At 40.5% G+C, this 18,151-nt stretch overlaps 1 protein-coding gene across 5 annotated transcripts in view; it reads left to right on the top strand.

Moving 5' to 3' along the window:
• The window catches only part of LAMA2 (laminin subunit alpha 2), a 503,865-nt gene that overhangs the window by 228,775 nt on the left and 256,939 nt on the right, over nt 1-18,151 (top strand). For all 5 annotated transcript variants that reach the window (XM_075924139.2, XM_075924141.2, XM_075924140.2 and 2 more), the window contains exons 10-12: nt 2,538-2,698; nt 9,808-9,948; nt 12,620-12,787. In XM_075924139.2, the coding sequence (XP_075780254.2) occupies nt 2,538-2,698; nt 9,808-9,948; nt 12,620-12,787 (470 nt within the window). The remainder of the gene's footprint in view (nt 1-2,537; nt 2,699-9,807; nt 9,949-12,619; nt 12,788-18,151) is intronic.

Below are 18,151 nucleotides of genomic sequence, written 5' to 3' on the forward strand. Positions count from 1 at the left end.
CCTCACAGGATTCGGAAGATGTAGGGATAGTTTCCTTGGAAATGGTGAAAGTGGAAAGTATGATGGGCTATGTCTACACAGCAGTGTTATTTGGAAATAACTGACATTATTCTGAAATAAAATAGTCCGAGACTACACAGCAAGCAGTTATTTCAACATAATGTCAAAATAATGTTGAGCTGGAGGACTTCTTACTTCGATTCCTGTAACCCTCATTTTATGAGGAGTAAGGGAAGTCGAAGGAAGAGTGCTCTAACTTGGACTTCCTGCTGTGTAGACAGCGCCAAAAGCTGAGTTAAACAATTGCGACTTCAGCTATGCAATTGACATAGCTCAAGTTGCGTAGCTTATTTCAGCTTTAGCCCTGCCGTGTAGACGTGCTCTCAGTGAAGCTCATTTCAGTAGAGTCTGTTCTTTCCATCTGTTCATTTTGTTATTTTGTACTTTCTCGTAAAAAAAAAATTCTTTTCAGGATACGAAAAAGGAGAAATGGGTGGAATAACTTAAACCCTTATTGTTTTGTCCTCCAATTAGACCTAATATTGGATATTCCAGTTTTTGGCTCATTAACCTCTAGTACCACGTCTATTTTTAACAAATATAATTTCAACACAGTCCTTGAATCATATCAACTTGGTCTATTACATTTTACCTAATTTGGTCTGATTATCTGGCACTTGTTTATAAATAACTTGACCTACTTTCCGTGACAAATTCCTAAACAGGAGAAAGTTATAGGCTAATTTTCGCAACCGCTCTTATACTGCAAGCATCACTGTAGTATCTAGGCACAGAGCCAAACTTTTTTCCCTTGTTCATTTCTGTCTTGAATAAGTGCTCACTAGCTCAATGAAACCTTATGTACTAAAAAAAAATGTACCTAGCCAATTGTGAAGGAAGTACTATGTACTGAGCCCATAATATGCTACTTTGACAGAATATCTATTTCAGTGAAGATAGCAAAAAGTCTCTCATCCAAGACAGCAACTGAAAAAAGCCAATTTACTTGAGTATTTGTAAACTGAAATGAGTTTGTTTCTTCTCTGAATGAAAGGCTGAGAAACATGATCAATTCCAATGGAATTTCTCTATATACTTGCAAATCAGAATGAACACACGTTAGATGTATTGAAACACATTCCAGAGGAGCTCGCTGATTGTTTAAGGATAAATGGTTTGCTTGGTGTAAAATGGAAATCTGCTTCTGAAGCATGTGGCACACCAAGCAATGAACAAGTTATAATTCTTATATTTAAATAGTAAGATGATGATAAATGGGGGTATAGGCTAAAAATGAGAGATTCTCACTGAGATGGAGGTTACAGAATAAGCATTCTGAGTGTGCCAAGGCTGAGAAATATTGGGTATGAGTAATAATTACTATGTCTCTTTGTAGCCTAGTAGAGGGATACTTTACCATTAACAATTGACCATTGCTACAAGAAGAGATTATAGAAAATTGCATATAGAGTTGTGATGAGGTTGGGATAGATCAGAAGACAGGTTGGAGAATGATGTATCCAAGGGTTTGGGAATTGTTCCAGTTAAAATGTTACTTTTTTTAATGTGTAGTTCCCATTATGAGCAGCATACTGTACATTTCAATAGCAATACTTTTTTACCATCCTCATATGTTCCACTAATAATTTCAAGGGTGAATAACAATGTTTCAGGCATTAATAGAATGTTTTAATATTTGAATCTCAAAGTGCTTTTTAAAACACTGATTTTCATAATTGTCCTGTGTAATAGGTTTATTTTCAATATAGATAAGGACAAAACCAGAATTTTTTATGAAACCATCCCTACCTTCAAACTTTGGTATGGATAAAATAGAGATGTGACCTGAACAACCTCTGGGTTTGGATTTGAAAGGCCATAATCCATGCAAAGATTTGTCAGACGAAACAGTGACTTCTTATAAGCCATTTTAACTTCCCCTGCCACCCTACCCCCAGTTACCAGCTGATAAACTAAAGCAGAGAAGTTAAGTAATTAAGTCCATAATCACCCAAGTCAGTGGCAGAGCAGGAACCTCTAAGACTCCCAGCCTACTGCTCTTAAAATTAGACAAAAACCCTTGACTAAAGCAGCCTACCACTTTATCTGAGGCACTGTAGTTTGGGATGAAATACGTCATTTCCTAATCATTGTGCTGTGAAACAGTCTGTAACAGCTGCAGTGACATGCATACTTCTGGAATCAAAGACTCCACCATGCTGCCATTTTTTTTCTTTTTACCCACAGAGTTTTATGTGTAATGCTAAATCCCCATTACAGCTGTTCATTTTAATTGGAAAGCTTGCTCAGACACTGTGGGATAAATAGGATCTAGATGCTGCCACACTCATATTTAGTAGTAGTTTACTCTGGGTTTGTCAGCTTTTCAGGGCACAGACTGTGTACAGCATTTACACTTTATAGTGCCTAACACAAGTGTGGCTCCAATCCTTGCAAAACCATCATAATACAAATAACTAATAATAAAGATGAATTGATCCACGTGTGAGTTTAGTGTTTTCTTTGACTTTCCATAGGCATGCTCCCTGGATTCTGCCACTGCAGGACTGGCTATGCAGGTCAAAGCTGCAATTGGTGTGCATTGGGTTACAAGGGTTATCCTAACTGCATGGCCTGCAACTGCTCTGCGAAAGGCAGCTTGAATGATGATCCTTGTATAGGTACCTGCATTTGCAAGGTATGGGTGTCTAACTGTTATAAACCATAGCAAATCACCATTGTTAGTATGAGAAATTAAAACTCATAATCTACTACCATCATTATGCTGTTCTTTTTCTTCAAGGGATTGCACATGTCCATTCCATTGTGGGTAGGTATTGATGCACCATTTGCTCAGTTGTCGGAGATGTTTTCCTTAGCAGTAACCATCAGACCAGCGTGATCTCTCTCTGGTGCCTCATACCACTGCTGTTTTGCCACATCCCTCCTCAGTTCCTTCCTACCAATAGTAATGGTTGTGGTCAGAGTTGCCAACTTCGATTCTTCATACCTTCCCTGCCTCAGTGTGGATAAGGTAGCATTAGTTTGTAGTCTTTTAGGGTATGTCTACACTACAAAGTTAGTTCGAACTAACGGATGTTAGTTCGAACTAACTTTCATAGGCGCTACACTAGCACTCCGTTAGTTCGAACTTAGTTCGAACTAACGGAGCGCTTAGTTCGAACTAGGTAATCCTCATTCCACGAGGATTAAGCCTAGTTCGAACTTACTAGTTCGAATTAAGGGCTGTGTAGACCCTTAATTCGAACTAGTGGGAGGCTAGCCCTCCCCAGGTTTCCCTGGTGGCCACTCTGGCCAACACCAGGGAAACTCGTCTGCCCCCCTCCCGGCCCCGGACCCCTTAAAGGGGCACGGGCTGCTACGGTGCCCGTGCCAGGTACAAGCCTGCCAGCACCCAGCCAGCAGACCCTGCACCTGACACGGATCGAGCCACCCACCCGATGCCCCGCAGCCCTCCCCCTCTTCCCGGGACCAGGCTGGTGGCTCCCGGGAGCTTGCCCGGGAATGCAAGAGGCGGGCACCTGCCTGGGCTAGTGCGGACATTGTGGACCTCGTCCACGATCCCCGCACTAGGCACAGGAAAGTGGCCAGCTAGGGCAGGAGAGCTGCCAGCCTGGCCACCCAGGAGCAGGTGTGCATGAAAATCAAGGGGGTCCACTGAGACCCCCGACCCTGAGCCCTGAGCTTACAATGGCCGTACTGGGTCAGACTGAATGTCCATCTAGCCCAGTAGCCTGTCTGCCGACAGCGGCCAACCCTAGGGACCCTGGAGGGGATGGACCAAAGACAGTGACCAAGCCATTTGTCTCGTGCCATCCCTCTCCAGCCTTCCACAAACCTTGGGCAGGGACACCACTCCTACCCCCTGGCTAATAGCACTCCATGGACCCAACCTCCATGACTTGATCTTACTTCCCTTTAAACTCTGTTCTAGTTGTAGTCTTCACAGCCTCCTGCAGCAAGGAGTTCCACAGGTTGACTCTTTGCTTTGTGAAGAACAACTTTCTCTTACTAGTTTGAAGCCTGCTACCCATTCCTTTCCTTTGGTGTCCTCTAGTCCTTCTTTATGGGAACTAATGAAGAACTTTTCTGTATGCACCCTCTCCACTCCACTCCTGCTTTTAGAGACCTCTATCCTGTCCCCCCTCCGTCTCCTCTTTTCTAAGCTGAAAAGTCCCAGTCTCTTTAGCCTCTCTTTATATGGGACCTGTTCCCAACCCCTGATCATTGTAGTTGCCCTCCCCTCTCCCAGCCTCTCTCTTCCCCTCTCCCACCTCCTTTTCCCAGTCTCCCCCAGTTTTGTTCAATAAAGACAGATTCCATTTTTGAACACAATTGTCCTTTATTTTGTACATCAAGAAAAGGGGCTAGGGAAGGGTAAGTGGAAGGAGGTGAGGGAGGAATGGGGTACGAGCCCCCGATGGGGAGGACTGGGCTGGCTCTGCGGGCTTCTGGGTGTGGAAGCTCTCCTGCAGCCCCCCAATTGCCCCCTCTCCCCAGATGGCAGCCTGCGGCAAGTGCAGCCGGGCTGATGGCCGAGTTGTGTGATGTGCCCAGTGTGGGTACTCCGGGCACTCCAAGCCAGGACTGCTTTGCAAGTGGCGCACCCCTGAGAACTGTCTGTCCGTGACCCTTTAAGCGCAGCCCTCGGCTAGTCTGAGACAGCATCTCCACGCTCTAAGTCCTCCTCTGATGCCCTGCCGGCACTGCTTCCAGCCATCCTTAAGCCCGGTTCAGGGTCCACTTAATGTGGACATGCTAGTTCAAATTAGCAAAATGCTAATTCGAACTAGTTTTTAGTTCTAGATGCGTTAGTTCGAATTAGCTTAGTTCAAATTAACTAATTCGAACTAAGTTAGTTCGAATTAGCGCTGTAGTGTAGACGTACCCTCAAATCATGGCTGTAACTAGTTTTAGGAATAAATTTGAAATACAGTCTTTGTAGTATACAGTTGCTGGTGCCTGATTTGGGTTTGAGTTGGAGATCCCTGATCTAAGCAATGATTTTGGCCCATTGGTTGAGGACAGTATATCACTCCTCATAATGCCATCTTTTCTGACCATGAATTTTGCCAACTGCCTATCCCACTTACCATGGATTAGTGGAGGGGCAGGATGTTTTTTCCTATGAGGGACCACTGACATCCCCAGAAAAAAATCATTTGTGGGCCACATCCGGCCTTGCAGAGAGGAGGACATGGAGTCTCATGGCTTCCCCTAGGCTCTGTCATGAATCCAAAAAGGAGGTGTTCAGGATATCTGAGGGGGCTCCAAGAGGGGCTTGGACTGGGAGGGGTTTGGGGTCTGAGGTAGGGCAGGGAGATGACGGGCTTGGGGTGCAGGAGGAGGCTCTGATCTGGGGCAGGCAGATAGGGTGCAGGAGGAGGTGTGGGGTGCTTATCTCAGGGATCTCTTGTTGGTGACGCAATTGCCCTCTTTAGGCCCCCCCCATCAGCAATCCTAGTAGTCAGCACGTCCCTGCGGGGGCGGGTGGCTCTAGCACTGCCCTTGCCTACTGGTTCCACCTCTGTAGCTCCCATTGTCTGCAGTTCCTGGCCAATGGTAGCTATGGGGGCAGCACCTGCAAGTGAGGACAGCATGTGGAGTTTCCTTGATCTCCAAGATCCAGCATTTGCAATTCCAGCCCCACACATGGAGAACCAAGGCTCAGGGACCTATGGTGTATGCTTTCCCTGCAGTTCCACTCCTCTCCAAAGTCAAGCAAGATTCCACTCACTTTATTTTAATAGCGCCAGTGGCCATGTCGGCAATGACTTCGCTAGCCTTGTCAGTCAGACCTCTTCTGTTGCTCCTGTGAGATGTGGATGTGACATCCCAGGATCACGGTCAGCTTCTTCATTCCAACTTCAGTCCTTTCACCTGACAAAAAGCAGTGGCATGGACATGTGGAACACATCTCCAAGAACAACTATTATGGAAAGATAGGTGTCTGGTTTTTAACAGTGGTGATGTCTGCGTGTCAAAAATTGTCATTTAGGGTGAATGTGTTTCTAGTCTGACTGCGGCACTTTAAGTCTTGATTACAAGTATTAAAACAAGTAATTAGGAATCAGCTGCCATTCAGGTAATCCCTATAGAATTATGCTCAAGATAAGATATTTATAAGATTCAGAAAACTGTGTATCACTTATTTCGAAGTCCCACCTCCATCTGCCCAGGAGCTATACATTAAAAGCAGGCAGGCACTGTAAACTCTAAAAATAAATAACCTGTTATATATCTTTAAAAGGACAGATATCCTGAACTGTTGGTTTAAGGGGGAATGGCATTTAAACCCTCTGTTTTATAGATTATTATGTAGCATATATGGGTATTCTGCTGCCAAAGTATGGACAAAGGAGATTCTCTTTTCCATTCTGTGCACTTTGTTTGGAAACCTCCAAGGTATTTCTGTCAAATTTCTGTTAAAATCTGACTGCTGAGGCTGAATGTGCTGTAGGCTGAAGTTCTCAGTTCCACAGAGAATTCAGAAAGATGTGTGTGTGTAAATTCAGAAAACCACATAGCTTTTGAATTAAAACAGTATTTTAAAATAATATGCAACTATTTTAGTTAAAATCATATCCTGACTACCAGTAATACACACAAAGAGCCTGTTGTCTAGAAGATGCTGCTTACATAAGAAATAAATCATCCTGAATATGCTCAGCAGAAAGCAACCTGATATATATTGTGGATTATTTTTCAACGTTTTGTTATGTATGTTCCATTTGGGTATTTAATTTATAGACTGTGATACAAATACAGGTGCAAGCATGAGTGTACAAAAAAGTTTCATTCCATCATCTCATATTGTACATGCTCATAAACCACCAATGTGACAATGGAACAGCACTGAAGTCTGTTCAGGGTATTAATCTTATCCTCACTTGGCACATATATAATGCTCAAATGTTCTCTGTCAGAAGTAAAATCTCCTCCTATCAGGGTTTTAATATTTAAGCTATCGAGCCTAGAGGATCAGACTTGGGGCACATTTCATTATGTTCTGATTTGAAAATGAGTTTTGGTGATGACTTATACACTCATAATATACTATACTGTAGGAAACAATCCTCTACTGACAAAGTCATGGATATCTTTTTATATCTTCAGAGTTAGTGTTTTTCCTTTTGATATTTCCATACCCTCTGCTCCATGTTTCCTGCCCCCCTCCTTTTTTTCCCTTCTCACCTATTTATTTTGGGTTTGCACAAAACTCTTGTCATCTGACGAAGTGGTCTTTGCCCACAAAAGCGCATGATACCATCTACATGTTTTGTTAGTCTATAAAGTGCTACCAGAACATTTGTTGTTTTTTAAGTTTATCTTGTTAAGTTACTGTTACTTAAGTTACTCCTAAGAATGGTGGAAATTACTTGCAGTTATAGAGTATAATTATGTTCTACTTTGTTACTGAAACTTTTGTTATAACTAATGCATTTGTTTTTCTGCTCTCACTTTTTTTCCTTTTCCTACCTTGCCCACACTAACACATCTGCAAATCAGTTGGATCTATTAAAGAGAGTTTTAGCACCAGATTTTCTAAGTGGGTTCAGAAATTGTGGCTGCAAACATTTGGGCACACAGAATCCATTTTCAGAGGCCAGCTACAGTTAGACTACGTCTAGACTACATCCCTTTTTTGTAAAAGGGATGTAAATTAGACGTATCACAATTGATAATGAAGCGGGGATTTAAATCACCCCCGCTTCATTAGCATAAAAATGGCTGCCGCTTTTTTTCCACATGGAGCTTTGCTGGAAAAAAGCACCAGTCTAGATGCTGATCTTGTGGAAAATAAAACCTTTTCCAAAAGATCCCTTATCCCTTATTATTTCATAGAGTGATAAGGGATCTTTCAGAAAAGGCTTTATTTTCCGCAAGATCAGCGTCTAGACTGGCGCTTTTTTCCAGCAAAGCTCCATGTGGAAAAAAAGCGGCAGCCATTTTTATGCTAATGAAGCGGGGGTGATTTAAATCCCCGCTTCATTATCAATTGTGATACGTCTAATTTACATCCCTTTTACAAAAAAGGGATGTAGTCTAGACGTAGTCTTAGAGTATAGTAGTCCTACCGCTTAAATTTTCAGAACAACAGCCTTGTCACTTGCTTTAGGCTTTTGGTACAAGGATTCCAACTGCTGTTGCTAGTTGGCATTAGGGACAATGGAAACAGTTATAGGAATAGATACATAATTACCATATATTTGGTGATAATGTCCTACATCTGCTCTTTGCCTTTTTTTTAGGGTCATGTCTGCACTACGAGACTAGTCCAAATTTACTAAGTTCGACTTCTGGGCCCCCTGTTATATAAATTCAAAGCTCTGCATCCTAACAATGGGGAAGAATTGAATATAGTCCGAGGCAGGCTCCATTAATGAGGATGCACTACGTCAGACTCAGAGCACCAGAAAACATTCTGGGGAGCTGCAGGAGGCCTTCCAGAGGCTAAAAAGTTTGAATTAGTGGCACCGGAGTGTCCACACTGACGTTATTTTGGACTTACAAGTTTGGGAATAGCATTATTCCTTGTGAAAAGCAGGAGTACAGAGTTCGAATTCCATGCCCCTTATTACGGAATGATGGGCTTGGTAGTGTGGACACACTGCTTATGAATTTGACATTGGGGGGCTAATTTCAGACTAAGGTCCTAGAGTAGACCTTTTCTCTCTTTTCCCCCTCCTGTCTTCTTTCTCTTTGCCCTTTGTGTTTCTATTTTTCTCCCCTTTCTACCACTTATCCTTTGTTTGCCTTCCTGTTTCCATCTCTCCAGCATCTCTGACCATAAGTCAGCCAAGTGGCTGCAGTGCACTTATTTCTGTGCTGCAAAGCCAGGCTGATCCTAACCTACTTGTATTATGGGCAGGCTTTCTATAAACTATTCAGCCTTTGCTGGCCTGGAGCCAATGGTTCTGGTACATCTGTGCACACTTCACAGTGATATGTACATGATTAAAGAGAGCATGTGGAAAATATTTTCGAGAGAGTACTTATAAGAATAATTCTTCTCTGGGGTGTCTTTGAATAATACTGTTGCATTATTCAACTCCCACTATGGTGAGAAGCTGAGTTGCCAGTATGTAATCACTCTGGCCCGTATGCACCCTATGTGGAGAAGCAGCATCTCTGTTTGTGCGTATGGGCCAGAGTGATTATATACTGGCAACTCAGCATCGTAGCTAGTAAAATAAACCATTACTGTAAAACATAATGACAAAATGCTGGCCTTTGGATCTCCCTCAATCATGGAGGGAGAAATACAGGCATTGACTCTACCTGGAATTAGCCCTCATTTCAGTGGCCAACTACAGGAGTAGCTGCACTCATGCAAACTCCAAGCCTAGACAAAAAGATACAAAAAGAACTGAAAAGTTTCATTTCACACTGGATGATCATGCTTTGGTTTCAAGTAGCTATCCCAGTTGCTGGCCACTGATTCCCAAGTATAGGCAAGATTTCCATTGCCGTACCCCATGCTTTCTTCCCTTTGACCTTCCAAGTTTCAGAGGAGATTTACTAGATTAATGTGAGAAAACATATGTTCATGAAAAAGATGTAAAGCTAAATGGCCAAATTCTAACTTCAGTTGTTGCTATGCAATCTCTTTCATTTCAGCTGGGTTGTACTGACTCAATTGTGTGATTACTCTCATACTGACAAATTAGGGGAAGGTTTCCCATAAATATCTTCCCTTTGCATTGTTGTATCAAACCAAAAGAGAGCAAAAAGCCTCTAATTTTAATATGGTAGATGAAATAATATTCTAACATACATTTCCAGGAAAATGTTGAAGGAGAAAACTGTGATAATTGCAAACCAAGTTTCTTCAACCTGCATCAAGATAATCACAGAGGCTGTGAGGAGTGTTTTTGTTCAGGGACAACAAACATCTGTACAGCTTCTCACTGGACCTATAGTAAGGTAAAAATAATAGCAAACATCATAGTACAAATATGTCATTGGTTATGTTTTTGCTGTCATTTAAAGCCTATCTTGTACACTGGATATTATCCTAAGACCTGCAGGCATATTATATGCAATGTAGGTCTTTTTAGATATTCTAAAGAAAAGGATTTCTTGCACCCAAGACTGAATCATTTTTTGTTTTCATTTTGAAAATGTTCTGAAATCAGCACTGTGACTGATACATAGAGAAACTCAGAAATATCTCTCAGAGATGAAGCTGTGAGTGTAAAACAGTCATGGAATGTATAAGGGGAGAAATATGAACACGAGGGTAATTGTGAAGTGTTCACAGGGCTGCCACTTTTCTGGGTGTGAAATAAATCTCCATGTAGACAAAAATTGGTTCATTAAGATTTTACACTTACATATATAAAATTTATGTAAGAAATATCTTTTAGAGGGGCATGTAAACAGTAAGGCTATGTCTACACTCGTGGCTTCTTGCGCGAGTAATATGCAAATGAGGCTAAGCATGGAATATCGCCGACCCTCATTTGCATACCTAATGAGCCACCATTTTTTTTTCAGAAGAGGCTCTTGCGCAAGAAGGAGCGTCTACATTGCCCCTTGTTGCACAAGAAAAACCCTCTTGCGCAATGCCGTTACACCTATTACTTTCCAGGAAGAATGGCATTGCGCAAGAGGGTTTTTCTTGCGCAAGAAGGGGCAGTGTAGATACTCCTTCTTGTGCAAGAGCCTCTTCTGAAAAAAATGGTGGCTCACTAGGTATGCAAATGAGGCTCAGCAATATTCCATACTTAGCCTCATTTGCATATTACTTGCGCAAGAAGCCGCGAGTGTAGACATAGCCTAAGGGTCTTATGTCTTTGATGAATTTCTTCTGTACAATATGAATATAACAATCAAGTTGAAAGTAGAGTGAGCCTCTCAATGGTCTTACTTGCAAAAGCATATATTGTACTTTAGCGAATATAACCCGCGGATTATGCAAAGTTTTACATACCCCGCCCCTTCCCCCTACGGGCCATACTCATCCGTGTGTAATACAGGTTTTTCTTTTTAGTGAAAGGAAGACAAGACTGACTCTTACTTGAGAAAAGCCGCATATTTTAATTTAATAATAGAGGCAGTTATATTAAAATTCATTAAAATACATTAAAATTCATTAGTTTACTGTGCAACTAGAAAAAGAATAAAAACAATTTAAAAAAAGCCGTCTTCGCATTCTCATTCACTCTGATCTCTAGAATCAGCGCCAGCGTCCTCCTCCTCAGCGTCTGAGTTCTCAAAACCATCAAAACTCTCGTCATAATCACTGTCTTTAAAAACATCCATAAAATCCATAGTCAAGACTAGGTCGGCTTCGGTGACAGTTGAGGTCTGTGGTGCAGAATCAGAATAGCTGTCGTACTCGGAATCAGAGCTTGAAGAGTCAATGTTGGGAAGAATTTCACATTTGCCACTACATACAATTTAAAATCGGCTGTGTAGGATTTGCGCTTAGGCATATTTAAAGGTTTAAAAAGTTTAAAATACGAGTTAAAACCACTGAAGGAATAAATGCATGGAAAAGCAGTGTGGTTCAAAGGGGTTATATACCAGTGATAAGGGTTGTAGCCTACTTAGTGCTTGGCGTTATCAGCTGCGGCTCATTAACACTTGATTACAGGTGCTTTGCATTAACATTACCAGAGGTTCATCTCCCAGGGGCCATACACATGCATGGGGTATACAAGACTTTTTTTACTCAATCAGGGAAAACAGCGAGTTATACACAGGTGCGGGTGATACTTGTGAGCGGGTTATATGCTCTAATTTACAGTAGTAGAGAATATTTTTTGTACAAGCATGCCCTATACTTTCAATAAGGTAACAAAGCCTGGATATCAGTTTCTTTATAAAAGGGCTATAATATTTAACCATGTCTATAATGCTATCTGGGAAAACCTGTTTCAGATTAAATAGCTACCTGTTTGGTAGTTTGGTATATGGTAATTCTGGAAGTAAAGCAATCTCCCTGGTGTACTCATCTACATATTGGTCTCCAGAAAGCATTTCCAGCTCACCGCTGAGCCATTTCATAGCTCTGCTGGTATCCAGGCTCCAGAAACCAACCAAAAGCCTTGAGTGTGCTTGTATATGTATTAACGTCTTCTGTACTGGTTAGTTTCCTGATAGAGGATTTCAGAGATTGAGGATCTGAGGTTTTTTATCTTTGCTAGCTGGTACAGTAGAAGTGACCTTTGAGCTTGGAAGATAAAGGTCTTTAGAACAATAAACTGCGTTACTTAGGTCTGAATAATGTCTGTTCAGATTGGTCGAACTTTCACTTCAGACTGCTGTACCCTCTGGGACAGATATCACTTACAGAATATTTGTATTGTGTGACCATGAATGGCTCTTATTCAAATAATATTGGGGAGTGAACAGGAATTCCCCACTCTCTGTTAAGCCACTGGGAACAATTTTTTTTATCTATGGCATCCTCATACTTTTTGGCAGACTAAATGGCTGTCCAGGACACAAAAATCCAAAAGCTGATATGCATACAGTAATTTCATTTTTCTATTAAGCTGAAGAAAAGAAAAATGTAAACAAAATAGAGAGGCTCAGTAGGTGCTGGGACTTGGATAATTTGACACAAAATTTTATTTTGTCATTATAGATACAAGACATGAGTGGATGGTATCTGACTGACATACCTGGTCACCTTCGAGTTACACCTCAACAGGATAGATTACCTCAGCGGCTTAGCATCAGTAATGTGGCTGCCAGAAGAGTGCTGCCACCAATATATTACTGGAGTGCACCCAGTTCTTATTTGGGCAACAAAGTAAGTGCAGATGGTCATTGCATGTATGATAAATTGATTTATAGTTAGGGAAAGTTGAAAGAATTTTTCTTTAGTCCCTCTTAGAGGGAAGATTAAATTGGATGGATATTTGACCAGCATAATTGCTTGCTGAAAAGAACTGAATTACGCATGCAGAGAAACTTTATGAGACACAAAGCATCAGGGGAAAGCAGAATAAACTATTTCAGTTCTGAGACCTCATGAGTTGCTTGCTGTCAGGTCTTACTGAACCTCAGATAATTTGCAGTGTTATCTCTCAAATGGATTTGCTGGCATATGGATATATGTTTCAGGTTGCCCTCTTCTCTTTCCACCTTGTTCTTGGATATGAAAGGCTGTTCCCTTTCCTACTTTTTATAAATGTAAATTGTATATCAGATGTTATGAGTTAGGTTACAAAATTCAATGCTTGTCTACGGAACTCTGCCCCTGAACTGAGAAGATGCTGTGCTAAAGTTTGTGCCAGTTTTATGTTTATCTTTATTCAGGTCCACTTACTCCTCTCTCACACACACACATAAATATGTAAACACACAAGTATCTGACCTCTGAAGGTTACCGCACTAAAATCTCTGGAAATCTCCTGTTTTCCTTAATGATTTGAGTATCAGACTTGCTGTCCAGAGACTTTCTGTTATCAGATGAGGTGCACTCTTAAAATGAGTTTTCTGTCAGTCTTTGAAATTGAGGACTGTGTTCAGAACTTGAGCTTTTTTCTGGTTATGGTGAAGTATTTGAAACTGTAGTGTGCTTCAGCACATTTTCCATTCTAGTCTCTTCAGTCTTGCCTGCCTATTTTTTTCCTGTTGGCTGGAAATCAACATGACAGAAGGTAAGTGAGCATGTGAAGATTAAACAGGATCATTTCCAAAGAATGTGAGCATTTTCTATGTGGCTATGAGATGCTTAAAGCAAAACCCATTCAGCTGGGGTAAGGGACATTTTTTTACCTTCCACACATAGTGAACTTTTCCTGTACTTCAGTAAAAACTTTGCACAGCCAAACTTCTTCCTTTTCCATTCAGTGAACAAAATAATGGGAAGACTTTGTGCAAATTGTCTGAACATGGAAGGCATTTTTCAGTGTAATTTGGAGGTCCTTTGTGGTTTACTGTCAGACATTTCTGTATGAATGAAACAATTTGCCTTAATAACTGAACCATATAAATTTTTGATACTACAGTAATACTGAAAGCACTCACAAATTACCACAGTACATCTTAACTGTCATGTTACATCATGTAAATTATAGTCATGATGACATTCTTAGCTTGGATGATTTAGTGTATTGCTATGGAAATGGAGTATTGCACATTCTTATTTGTAAACTCAATAAAACATTTCTCTAAATAGCTGAAACTGGATTAAACCAGCCCTTCTCAACTATGCCTCCTAGCTGTGTTACAAGTATAATAATTTCTTTTTAAGGTGGGTGTGTTTACCTAAGAATGTAAGTCTTAAAAGTATGCTGAGGAAGGTTTTAACAAGTGTTATATCCGTACATTTAAGTTTACTGTAATCTGTAATTCTGGGGTCCATTCTACAATTTCAACCCTCTTTCTTTTAATCTCTAGCTATTTCATTAAAAAGTTTTCTCTAAAAATAACTTTTGAGTACAACACGGTGACAAATATCCCTCTATATCAGTATTTCTCAAAGTGGTCCATAGACCCATTCTGGGAAAGCTGCAACTGGGCCGCTCCATTTTGTTTACTTAGTGGCTCTGCAGCCACAGAGCCTTGATTCCCCCATTGGCAGTGGTTCACTGTTTGCACCCAAGGGGAGCTGTGGGTAGCAGTGGCCTGGGTCACGCCACTTCCCGCGGCTCCCCTTGGCTGCAAATGGCAAACGATAGCCAATGTGAGCCGTGAGGCTCTGTGGCCGCGGAGCCAGTAAGGAAACAAACTGGAGTAGCCTGGTAGCAGCTTTTTCAGAGTGGATCCACATACCACTATGAGAATCACTGTTTTGTATTGAAAGATCCTAGTTTTCAACATAACACAAGACCCTTATTTGAAAGGCTTCTTCTAACATAAGGCTGGCATGTTGTGCGTACGTCTCCAAAATACTGATTGCCACATATTTTCAATCTGCATGTTTTTGACCTACCTATAAGTGGTGCTGTCAAATGACAAAAGTGTTATAAAAAGGGATTGTACTGAGTTTGTAACCCTGAGCTTTGCTTAAGAATGAATGACACGGCAGTTAAATGATATTTTTCTGTGACAGATTCTAGTTTCTCTAAAAATGTTGGGCTACAAAGTGAGCACCAAGAGGCTGTAGGTCACTCCATTAGAATTCTTCTTTGTATGAAAATGACTAGAAGATTATGGGACAAGAATGCAAGAAAATTATTGTAACATCTTGATGGTTTTTATTTTTCTAAACAACCAAAACACTACTATATCACTACCAACATGGCAGAAGTTAGAGGAAATTTTACCAAATTAAACACACAAAATAGATGCTGTCCTTCGGTTATATAACATGCAGATTTTTGAGTTTTTTAAAACCAAAGTTAGAGTTTTCTGATTCTTGCTTTAGCTTTTATTGGTTTACAGTAACAATCTGAAGGTTTGGTTTAGTCTTCAAGTAGAGGGATGTTATTTGGATTATTTTGAAGCAATATAATTTGGGAACTACTGGATTATTTTAATACAAAGGAAGTTTACACCAGGTTGCTGTTAAGATTTAATAGGGTTCTTATAATAGCTTTTCTGTCCGTCTTAGGGCTGCCATTTTCATTCTAGATTAAGGCACTCGTAATTACTTGGTAACACAGTTCTGTAAGGATATGTCTAAATGTCTAGACATTCCAGCTGGGGCGGGCTACAATTTAAGCTTTGGATCATCCCAAGCTCACAGGATCCTAGAGTCCAGCCTGAGCTTCAACATCTCTACTGCAATTAAATAACCCCTGAGTCCAAGCCCCATGAGACTGAGTCAGTTGGCATGAGCCAACTGTGGGTTTTTAATTGACATACCCTAAGAGCGCCTGCCTAGTAAAGAAAGTGCTTTTGTTCTATTAAACATAGATACGTATTACCTATTGTAAAGATTCTTTTGGTAAAACTGCCTTTAACAATTGCTTCTGCTAGGAATTATTTTTTACTCTCTTTGAAAGAAAAGTGGATAAGTTAATATAATTTTGTCTTAAAGCTCCAAGTGCCAAAAATTTGAATTAATGCTACAGTTTTATCCATAACTCTTTCCACTATGCATAGATATTATCCTTCTGTGTAGACCCCGAAAGAATGGCTGCTTTAATGTTTTGTCTGATCTGTATCAGCTGTGCAGCATAAAGGAGTAAAGGGAATAATTTAGCCTTAGTTTTATTCCATTAGTAGGCTTAATCTTTAGGGCTAAATTTTAAAACATTTGCATCTCAAGGTGTTTCTGAAAAAATAATGTGCAGCTACACCAAAGAAATTGCACAAGCAAATGGATAATTGTAGATGGACAAATAAATTATCTGATTCTCCGATGTGAGATGTATAATATAACATCATGGTAAAAATGCTATAACTTTAAGACCCTGTGCTGTTTGGTATTATTATGCAGTCAAAATTCCTTTTGACCTCAATGGAAGTTTTGGCTTTGAAAAAGATTGCAGGTGCAGCTTAGTGAAATCTGTGCAGTGGCACTTCACCATGATTTAAGGAAAAACAAAAATAGTGTAAGTTTCTTACTATTCTATGTATAACAGAGCTGTATGCTCTATTTCATTCCATGTATTTTCATTTTTGGTGCAGTTCTGGTGCAAGAGACAGAATGCAAAAGAAATTGCAGAATACAGATCATACAGAACCGCCCTCCCAATAAAGCTGCATGTATAATACAATGATGGACTGAAACAGAAACACCAAGATCAATTGTCCTAAATTATTAATGCCTCTAGACCCTCAAAACTCTATCTAGTATTCCTATGGTTGAGCTTCAGATAGCAAAAATTGGAGTCTGTTTCTAGATCATGAGACACAATAACTGCAATTTGATACCAGAGTATGAAAACATTTCGGCTTGTTTTCCCTGCAAGACTGAGAAAGGAAAGCAATCTCTGCTTTACAGTTCTTGATGGTTGAGATGACAAAATGCTATTGGAAGCTAATTTTTTGATAATCTTTTCTTTTGAGAGTTGCTGGCACTTCTTGGAAAACCTCAAATGTTAACAAATAACATCGATAGCACTGTTGGATGTCATAACTGGCCTAGTGAATTTTGTTGAAATATTTATAATTCTAGTTTCCCTAAGACACACACACACACAACACCCTTTTTAGTTTACTTATTTATCAATTCTGATAGATAAAATGTTATATATTTATTTACAATGATGTAAAATCAAATGGGTATACAGCAAGGTGTATATGATTTAATTATGTTTCAAATTTGACATACGAATTTATTTTTTTAATTTAGATTTGTATAAAATTCAAATGTATAACTGTATTCAACAACTTCTTAATGTCAGCTGTTAAGTAGATACAGAGGGGTCATAGGGATTTCCTGTGTCTGGCAAACACAAACAGTCACACTGTAGGACTAGAAGGGACCTTAATAGATCATGTAGTTGAGTACCTGACAAATGTTTGTCTACCCTATTCTTAAAAATTCATCAGTGATGGATAATCTCCTTAGGTAAATTGTTGCAGATTTTTATTACACTTATACTTCAAAAGTTTTTCCTAATGTCTAGCCTAAATCTCCCTTGCTGCAATTTAAGCCCATTAATTCTTGCCCTGTCCTTAGTGATTAAGGAAAAAAATGTATTACCTTCTCTTTATAAAATCCTTTTAGAACCTTGAAGGCGGTTATCATGTTTCCCCTTGGTCTTCTCTTCTCTAGACTAAACAAACACAGTTCATTCAGTCTTTCCTTGTAGGCAGCCCCGCTGACAAGGATGGGGGGTGGGAGGCAAAAGGGGCAACTGCCTCGGGGTTGGTGATTAAAAATGGCCCAGGGCTCCTGGCCTTGCCAGTACTATCGTTATTGCAGCAGCTGGGGGATGCTCTGGGGGATTCTGGAGACTGGCTGTGGGGGCGGGCAGCAGCACGCCACAAGCAACATGGAGGGCTGGCTGCTACATCCCCGTCCCTTCTGCCTGATGCTCTATCCCTTCCATGAGCGCAGAGCCAGCCCCGTTGCACCTGACAGTTCCATCAGCACCCCCTGCTTGTAGGTCATGTTTTCTAGATCTTTAATATTTATTGTTACTCTCCTCTGTACTTCCTTCACTTTGTCCATGACTTTCACCAGTATGGTGCCCAGAGTGGGACACAGTATTTCCGTATGTTCTAGTTTACCAAAGAATGTCATATGAATTCTCAAATAAAGGCTGTTGTT

The sequence above is a fragment of the Pelodiscus sinensis genome, chromosome 3, assembly GCF_052426305.1.
Source record: "Pelodiscus sinensis isolate ZL-2025 chromosome 3, ASM5242630v1, whole genome shotgun sequence".
NCBI lineage: Eukaryota > Metazoa > Chordata > Testudines > Trionychidae > Pelodiscus > Pelodiscus sinensis.